The 9,792-nt window shown below is 49.4% G+C and overlaps 1 protein-coding gene across 1 annotated transcript; it reads right to left on the minus strand.

The window, feature by feature from the left end:
• Positions 1–1,085: 1,085 nt before the first annotated feature.
• Positions 1,086–8,054, minus strand: LOC119439303 (solute carrier family 22 member 7). Its single transcript, XM_037704834.2, has 3 exons — positions 7,591–8,054; positions 3,674–4,094; positions 1,086–2,246 (listed from the first exon to the last, which is right to left on the minus strand). The coding sequence occupies exons 1-3, from the start codon at positions 7,926–7,928 to the stop codon at positions 1,086–1,088; spliced, it is 1,920 nt and encodes a 639-aa protein (XP_037560762.2). The 5' UTR covers positions 7,929–8,054.
• Between the last annotated feature and the right edge of the window lie 1,738 nt (positions 8,055–9,792).

Raw genomic sequence — 9,792 nt, forward strand, 5'->3', positions numbered from 1 at the left:
TTAACCGCTGCTGGCGGAGAGGGAACGCCGGTGGGGGTCGAATTAACCAATGAGACCTGCTTTCGAGTTCGAACTAAAGGGGCTTTTATTCCATAGCAATGTATGGTTTCTCGCTAGAACATTCCAGTGCGTTCGAATTGAGCAAAAAGTCTAATTAACGGAGGTTGAATTAACCAGAGTTGACTTCATGGCATTTGCTCTTCTTAACAGATTTAGCCTAACAACACGTTTGTGCATACGAGCCCAGACATTTACAAGTTCGCCTGCATGTAGTACTTAACGCCTTGAGTTTCCTTGGAAAGTTTCGTCCCGATGCAACATTCAGTTCTCGTGCACTGGTCGCAGACGCTTGATCTGCACAGTTCTCTACATTTTCTCTACACGTTTTAGTCCGATTCTGTAGCTGCGTTAACAATTTCGCGGCGAAAGAAGCGTTCCGTGTATTACAAGCGTTTATACAATAATTTGTATAGAACATCTCGCAGACAATTCCGCCGGGAACGTCAGCGGCGAACAGCGTATGCACACCATGGGACCGAGGACTCTTAGCTTTCAGTGTAGCTTTCCCCGCACCACTCTGATGTTCCTCCTTTAAAGTAAAGCCTGTCGCAAGGGAGTAGTTCAGGCAGCGCATCACTTTGGCACAGTGTGCATACTCACGCTACCACTCTACGAACAATTCAAAATTCTAAATGATCCCTATAAGTATAACGCTTGCAGTTCGCCAAGGTTGACGCCGTTTACACGGGCGTTTCTCTCTCCCCTTGACACTGTTTCACGTTGGCGTCACCAAACTTGTGACATCGGAATTTCGCCCTCGACTTTTCAACTGCTAAATCGCACCTTTCCATCTTGCTCCTCAATGTAGACGGCACCAATCTAAGCCAAAGTCATGCGTGTACTGTTGTCGCAATTTGTGACACCTTTCCATGCGGCTGCTTGCTTTTTAAGCGATGCACAACGCAATACGTATAAGGTAGCACCGCTTCAAGCCAACGTCGCTAATGGACACATGGGAAAAGTAGCTGCGTAAAGATAATGCACGCACACGAATCATGACACGCCGCCACAACATAAGCAAATTTTCACGAAGTGCCTTGTTTAATGTCTCCAGAACAAGCGCTTATCCGAAGCGAATGTGCTAGCGTTGCGGAGGTGCTGGGACCTGCCGAGGATCGTCTGGACGACTGGCCCGCCGTGCCCTTGAGGAAAAACGGAATATGCAAGCGAGGCTGCTCGGTTTGTCCCGGCTGCTCACCATCCGAGTCCCTCTTTAGGCTCCTGAGAGCCCTCCTCCCGCGGGCTCTTCCGACAGGTCTCCTTGCCATGGGGTCCAGCGTGTCCTGCATGGTGCGCACAAGACTGACGGTGACGCTGGACTTCTGAGACGGCGCCGCAGGATTCACCGAGGATGGTGCGCTAAAGACGACTTCGGGCAAGTGCTCAGCGGCAACAGCAACCGTGGCCATCATGATGGTCATGGCAGCGATAGGGTAGTCCTTGCGTTGTCCGGGTGCGAAGTGAAACATAATCTCGCCGCAGCTACCGGCCAGACGGCCCACGGATATTGCAAAGGCCAAGCCGGTACATCGGGCCGTTGTCGGATACGAGTCGACGGCGAGGAAGAAAGCGAGGGACGCGTTCAAATTTCCCATAAGCCGCAGCCCGACGACTACGATGCTTCCGCTCAGCGGCGTCTGTATGCGGTACGTGGTGGCCAGGCACAGTGCAATCAGGCTGAAAATGAGCGCCGAGCCGACAATGACTCGCCGAAGGCCGGCGAAGCGAATAGCCGGACAGAGCACGGCGTGCACAGGCCCCAGTAAGAGGACTCCCACGAACGCGGCCCCAGGACGCACGGGGAAGATGTCAGTCAGGTTGGCCTGGCTGTAGGCGAAGTTGACGGCCGCCCAGATGCTGGATATCAAGAGCGTGTGGTGCCGCAACTTGGCCGAAAATATGGAGTCTGGTCGCCGGCCGGCAGCGATCTCTGCGTCTCCGTTCCGGTTTCCTTGGGTCATGGCGGTGTGGCAGGTCTCCGGTGGGACACCGTTGATGCGCGCAGCGCGCATGGCCAGTCGCTCGGCCTCCTTGGTCCGCCAATTGGCCAGCAGCCACAGGTATGACTCGTCCATGGTGTACAAAGTGATAACCAGCAGCGACGTGGGAATCATGACCACCAAGTAGACGATCTTCCAGCTCAGCTTGAGAGCGGCGAAGATGGTGAACGGTATAGCGGCCATCACCTGCACACAGACCACATCTCATTTGTGGAAGTACGCGTTCCTCTTACTACGAAAAAAAAATAAGAGTTACGCAGATCCAACGCACACGTTCGAGTCTTAGGTATGGCGAAGCTAAGCTTTAGTGAAGCGGTTAATAAAGGCATTAAAGGCATAAAGGTTATAAAGACTATAATGGGGTGCCTACAATTATCTTTATTTGTACCCTATGCAACATCTAATCTCATGCAATGATAATGCTTACGCACCGCACAGGCCACACCGTTAATCTCATGCAATGTTTATGCGCCATACACCGTTCACAATCTAAGCCGAAATCCAAACGACAGTTGGTGCGGATGGAGACGTCCACGCAGCGATGTCACAACGGCGAAGGTGATGTGTGATGCTTGTCGAAAGGATAATGGTGAGGATATGTGCATGCAGAGAAATATGACACTTGTGTAAACATAAACAAGGCTTATTTACTACCTGTGCCACAGTGGCAGATGCCTGTTCTTGGGGATTGGCCAAGAATGGGCACATACCCACTGGCCCCAGAATGAGAAGGCCAAACATTAAAAAAATAAAATTCAAGGAAGCCAAAGAATATCATGCCCTGTTCCATGAAGATGTATGTGTTCTTTAGAGATGCCTATAAGCGGGCATTGTATGTACTTAGGTGCGTTCAGTAGCACTGCTCTGTCGCGGTCAGCCTTCAGGGCTATAATATAGGCCGGTTTGTTGGAGCTTGCATCCAGAACGGGCTTTCAGTGCAGAATTGTACGCTATAAACACAGGAACGAAAAAAAAACGTAGACAGAGCGCTATCTACCAACTGACTTTATTCGCGAACGTGCACGCACATATGTATATTCATGGTTTTTTAAAGACAAAAACTACCAAATCAACCAAACGAGAGAAAAAATACGTGTAGTGGCAGGTGAAGAAGAACAGTGAAAGCAACATCACCCAACACATCCTACATGCGACCGTTGTAGGATATGTTACTGCTGTCAGATAAGAGATTTCATTCCTGTCACGGGCGCAAGTAGCGTGCGTTGAGGGTTGTTATTACCGTCCTTAGCCACGTCTTCATAAGGACAGGACATGAATGTTCATGTTCGTTAGTAAAGTTAGTTGGGTTAGAAAACAACGCTCTCTCGTTATTTTTGTTGTTCCGCTGTTTTGTATATATATAACCGTATCTTTACATATATACACATAGCTCGCTACGAGAATGAATTACAAGGACACTAATGCTCCAAAGCTCGAAGAGGCGCATCGCTCGCCGCCGAGGGTACAGTTTCAAGCCTTCTTGGCATCTGAGCATGCGCATGGGAAGGTCGTTTGGGGAAAAGATGCGCGTCGGTCACCTCTATGGCTAAGGGAAAGGCAACCTGTGTAGCCAGGCGAACATTTGACCTTGCCAACTACAGTGGGTGCGTCACCTGTCCGAGGGCCAGGGCGGCGAAGCAGTACACCGTGCGGCGATTGGCCGGCACCACCTCGTGAAGCACGGAGAATGTGACAGTCGCCACGGAGACGATGGTCGCCGACGCCACCGTACGCAACGCCACGAGGAACTGGAACGATCCAGTGAGGCTGCTCGTGAACCCCGTGATCAGCAGCGCCGGAATGGAGACGTAGACGACGATGCGACGGCCCACGCGGTCCGCCGCCACCCCCATCATGGGCACCCACACCACCGACGCCACGAAGTTGGTGTAGAGCGACAGCTCCAACAGCCATTGTCGCTGACACACGAGCTGCCACTCGCTCACGATGTTGTCTCCGTATTCGCTCATATCGAACTCCCACGCTTCGCAGGGCACCGTGGCGGCAGACAGGCCGCCGTCAGGAGGCTCGCGCCTGCGCGCATGCGCAGCCAGTCTAGCTATGGCCACTTGGCCTTGACGCGGACCACAACCGCCCTTCAAAACGCTGAGCGGTCAGCACTCGCAGAACATAGCCGATCATACGCTAGGACAAGACATACTTGAAAAATTAAGGGGCCCAGAAATGCTCTTTAGCTGAAGCTTTTGCACGATAATTTCGACGTTTTTCTAAAGCTGACCCTATACGTGCGTGTGTGTTCGTCATCTATGGCTTCTCAGCAGTAAAATCATTTGTGGGGGCAAGCCCGCTTCAGGGGGCCCTGCCTTTCTAAATGCAAGAACTATCACCGCTGGCGGGTCCATAACACGCAGATGGCAACTGAATTTCATCGCTGTGCAGTCTACCCAGAGCTTTTCTACTATTTGCTGCGTTCGAGGCCATTCAAGCGCGTATACTCGTCCAATACGAGATGGATAAAAATAAGTCAACTAATAAATGTACCCGGCTAGTGGATAGAGGAAGACGAGATTGTGAGAAAATTAAGGGCGTTCTCTGTTATTGTCATTCTTTCGCATCTTCTACATACTTTGTGCCGAAGCCCGGGAGCAAGCACCCCGAGCCAATGGCAAAAAACACGAACAAAAAGCTTCACAAATACGGGCCCAGAAAGCATATATATGTATAGGATGCTATTAGGGGCCAGATTCGCAGAGTTTTTCGTTCGTAGGGGCCGTTTGCCCTTGGCCGACCGTCTTCACTACTACGTCCGACATTGCGGTTGGCCAGCACCTATAGCTGCTCTTACAAAACTTCTAGCGTAAGAACTTTTCTGTAAGTACGCGCACTCTTTAATACCTCTGAGAAAACGGGATGTTTGTATAGACCACTTCTATATTTACTCACGTGCGACCCGAAAGACTTTCGGTTAAGCCCACTGCAACAGCCCGTTAAATCTGATGGGTAAAATGACAACGCAAGTTACAATAGCCTATAAAAATATAAAACTCTTCAGCTGGCACCTGTTATGCTGCAGAGTTTTAACACTTGACAAACGATTTTTACGCATGGAGCACGTTCCTTATGTTTGAACACATCAAAAGCATGTACCTATGTAAATTACGGGACAACATAATTGTTTTTTTTGCTAACTTGGCTATCAAAAATGCGTGACCAAAAGTTTTCTGGGGTCTTGAGCACACTGCTACCAGAGCGTGGATAAAAGGTTCCGTATGAGGTATATGTGTCAAAACCACAGGCCGTATTCAAAAAGCTCCTCGTTCGTGAGAGCTCTTTGTCATATTGGCTGATCTCATTAGCTAATAGGTGTACAGCATCCGGATTGGCTAGAATTTGCTCCTACAAACAATTCTAGAATAGCAGCTTTTTTGAATACACGCCCACGTCTTTGTCCACCTTGTGTAAAACTATGAATTTAGACATTTGTAGTCGTGCGGGAATAGCGATTTTTGAGACCGAATCAAATACGAATTGAATAGTACCAGAAGCTAATCGAATCTAATATCGAATACTTTTTCGAATATGTTTCGAATAATGAATAGCCGTTATCGCAATTATTATAAAACAACGTTCACATCCCAGCATTCTTAAAATTAGCAAGTTATTGCCATTACATAGTACGTTATGAAGCACTGTTTATTACAAGCACAAATGAAGCATTGGGAGCAAACAAGTAGTGTCTTCGCGTGCACAGGTCTCTTCAGAGAGTGCGAATGATCGCTGTATATCCTGTAAAGCATATCTACCTATCTGACATAGCCTGCTCCATTACGCAAGTTCTCATGTTTTAAGTCTATACTATGCCCGCACGAGTGAAACTTTACCACACTTTTGGTCCAATTTTATGGTAATTTGGGCGTATTTGACGAGCTGCAAATATTCGAAAAGTATTCGAAATATATTCGCATTTGCGAATAGTGACTATTCGATTGGAAAACCGAATCTAATTGGACACTATTCAATTTGCTATTCGAAAGTTTCGAATATTCGCACACCAATAGACATTTGTCATGTCAGTGCGAAGATTCCGACAGCCACAAATAAGGGAGCCGAATACACGAAGCTCTTCGTTTGTAAGTGCTCTTTGTCATTTGCCCGTCGACTTCGCTAATAATATGCCCAGCATCAAGAGTGGCTAAATTTTTCTCTTACCGTTTCTAGGGTTATAGCTAATTTTTGTGAATGTGGGCCAAGGTTTACAAATGCGCTCTAAAACGTGCGCAATAAAATTTTCGGTGTATTTGAATCAATCTGATATGTTTATCCGCATCACAGCAGGCGTTGCTTTGTTAATTTTCTTTAATAGAAACGAAGGTACTTATGACTTCATTGGTTACCATAGAGGTCAAAAGTGAGTTTTCCCTGATCCTGTCACTCAGTACAGTTCACACTAGACGGAACAAGCGTCTTCTTTTGCTAAATATACGGAATACTGGTTAACCATGTTGGCTAAGTCTGGGTCGTCGTCGTTATTTTTTTACCGTTTTTGTTGTTGTATTTGGGAGTTGCATTTAATGTATAGCTTTTGTTTCTTCTTTGCTATGTACCTATGCCATTGTTCCTTTTGTGCATTTCAGCAAATCTTAGTTGACCCTTCTTTTTGTAGCAATGCCCCTCCTGCATGGGCCCCTTCAAGGCCTGCAGGATCTAAATAGAAAATAAATAAAGTTTAAGCAAGTGTGAGTCAACTTGAAAGCCTTCACCCTCGCTACAACAACGAAATAAATTTATCAGGCTTCTTGCACATTCTTATTTTATTCATTACATCAGCACTAAATAAATTTTGCAGATAGCTTCTCTCTTCACACCGCAACCTATTGTTAGTCTCCGAAGCCCATTCTGCTCGTTAAACACTGTTTCCGCTTACAATGCCTGAAATGTGACTTTAAACATACCATAATCCTCGCACGATTCAGCAATGTTATTTTTCCCCTGGGTATGAGCGCCTTTTAACAAAACTGAAACTCTTCCTGCATTACACAATACAAATACATATTCCATGGGTTCAGTAGACGTTCCGCGACGATGGCATCGAAATGCGTATGTCACTGAAGGGTGTACTCACGGGCACGTTCCCAGTTAGCGAATCGAGGAGGCCGGCCGTACGAGTGCAGATGAGAGCGGCACGGTTACTATTTGCAAACCACTTGTGATCCGCACTGCTAACCAGTCCATCACTGGTTCTATACTAACAGGTGAGTGTGCATCTTAAGCATTACATGTACAGCGCGGAAACTCTCCGGTATTACATCAATTACGTACCACTGATAGCCTCAGCGCTTAACGGTCTCCGACTGCACCGTGGTTGAAGCACTGGCAGTTCTAACAACTTTCTGCATTTGCTAACCACTCCAAAAGTGGTGCGATACGGACCTCTAAAAATAGCGGTCCAGCCTCTCTTCGCTTTCTGCACCCTACTAAAGGCACGACCCGCGCAAGTCGCCTGCTTTGTGGACAGTTAAGCGCCAATCCTCGTCCCTTCGAAACACCGCAGCGAGTGCAGCCAGCGTACCTGGTACAGTGACTGCGGGTGCCGTTTTCCAGGACAGGAATGGCCATTTCCTTCCAGCTTTCCGCGGTCATGTTGGCGAACGCCTCCGTGGGTCGACACCAGTGGTCCATGACGTGCGCCGTGAGCCGCACGCTGAACAGGTGGATGAGGAAGGCTGCGCCCGCGAGCACGGCGTTGCACAGCGCCAAGAGCTGGTAGCGGCCCTCGCCGAACGGCACCGCGGGCTCCTGCTGCCTGCTGGCGCTGCCACTCCCGGAGGCCTCCGGTACGTTCGGCGGGTCGCCCGCGAGCGTCGACGGCCTGCTCGGAGGTGGCAAGGCGACCGTTGCACTCCTCATCTTCTCCGTGGCTCGAATGTGGCACTACGCGCGGCCGCACGAGTAATGATGACGATGAGCCTTGAAAACGTGGCACCTGCCCACAATGGGGGATCAGCCAAGAATCGAGTGGTTGTACCGCACGGATAATAACTGCAACAATGAATGAAGAACTGGAGCGCACTAAGCGGGACGAATTATCTCTCCTCGCCCAACAGCACTCGAGAAGGCTACTATACCATGTGTAATTTTTTTCTCTTTCTTTCTTTTTTGAGGGCAATGTTTTCCTTGGTGAGTTACCCCAACCCGTCCAAATCGGGTATGTCTGTTTCTAGCACTTCGACCTCTGTGTGTTTCCTAAAAATAAAATTTCTCTATATGTATATAGCCCAATTCATGAGCCAATCCCGCAGATTGGGCGGTCTAAAAATTTGGGCCGAGCCCGAATATAGTGCAGTAAAAAATGTCAGCAGTCCTTCGCTCCTCCTACTCCCCTCACAGTAGCGGGGACGCGATAGAGTGCCCTGCGGAGTGACCCCACCCGATTTTCACCCCCAACTCGCTCAGGAAGGCTTTGGCTTTCAACGACGTCAACTATAGGTTGAATCACCTTCCAAACTTTTTTTAACACGAAAGTGTTTTATGCCAGGGTCCACCCACCATCAACTTCCTGTAACGGATTTGACGTTGGCTCGAATGAGTAAAATATTCTGTCTTGACAGCGATGGCACCGTCCATCTGGGAGCGGTGAAGCGAAGTACAGCACCATGAGAGCGCTGGCAGTGACGGCTTCGGTTGTCTCAGCGCAGCGGAGGCTCCAACGCGCTGTAGCCTGGTGTACGCGGTGTTGGCCTTCTGCTGCGCTGACGAAGCAGTTTCCGCACATGGTTTTTCTTTCGTGTCCGATTAGCCTGTGACGCCTCGTCTCCTACGGAGTGTAGCTTCAACATGCATTAGCACCGCTTACACGCCGCCTACTGCTTCGCTTGCGATAGCACCAACTAAAGCGCGAAACACATAGTGTGATTTTGCGTGCGAACCGTCGTACGACGCGCCGCACTCAACAGGTTGTCAACAGATACCGTCGCATGCGGTGTCGGATCACACGCGACGCCGCATGCGACCAACTTGCTGAATATGGTCGCACGACTGCCGCATCCACCGCAGCCAATGACAGCGCCGCTATCGTGTGCATCAAGGTCGCGTGGCAGACCAGGCGGGGCGGGGCCGGCGAGCAAGCGCTCCGAACGTCCCGGTGCATTTTTTTCCCTGGTCGAGACGCTGGCCTCTTTTCACCAGTGACGGTGACACAAAAATCGTGTGCATTTTGTTTGTGACACGAAATACCTTTTAGAATAAAGTGGCCTCGAAAGCGTGCATATTATAAAACGTTGCACGAAATAGTAAAACGTTGGCGTGATATTGATTCGGAAGCGGTCCACACGGACGCCGGAGCAATCGTCTATGCGAAGCGGCTCGTCTGGCTGGCGTGTTTTCTCATCGCTACCAACGACGTCGGGAAAAGTAATTGTATTGTCACTTATGAGAGACATAAATGTTCAGACGTTGGTTGTGCTGACGAATATGGGCGCGTTATTACGAGCTGCGGACGGATCGCAAGGGCTGTCGGCCTCGGATCCGATGGCCAGCGATATAGGCCTAGTTCGAGAGCTGGTATGGTGGCGCTGCCGCGCTAGAACAACCAGCGCCGCCGCTAGCGGCCGCGCGCGTAAACACGTGCGACTTGCTGCAGGCGCTCTGCCCGCTTCTGCCGCGTGCAACGCCGGCCTACGGGAGCAATGGCCATGCGAAACCAGCAGCGCTTTTTATTTTACGGATTTTGTAGAATTGAAAACGTGGAACAGTATTTCAAACGAAGCAGTTT

Source organism: Dermacentor silvarum, chromosome 1 (genome assembly GCF_013339745.2).
Source record: "Dermacentor silvarum isolate Dsil-2018 chromosome 1, BIME_Dsil_1.4, whole genome shotgun sequence".
Lineage (NCBI taxonomy): Eukaryota > Metazoa > Arthropoda > Arachnida > Ixodida > Ixodidae > Dermacentor > Dermacentor silvarum.

What these genes read in the sequence shown, in the direction of transcription:
- LOC119439303 (XM_037704834.2), bottom strand. Translation starts at nt 7,928, where the DNA reads ATGAGGAGTGCAACGGTCGCCTTGCCACCTCCGAGCAGGCCGTCGACG. An exon ending in ACCCGCAGTCACTGTACCAG is followed by an intron (nt 4,095 to 7,590) that starts GTACGCTGGCTG and finishes GCATGCGCGCAG; the next exon opens with GCGCGAGCCTCCTGACGGCG. An exon ending in CCGCCCTGGCCCTCGGACAG is followed by an intron (nt 2,247 to 3,673) that starts GTGACGCACCCA and finishes GTCTGTGTGCAG; the next exon opens with GTGATGGCCGCTATACCGTT.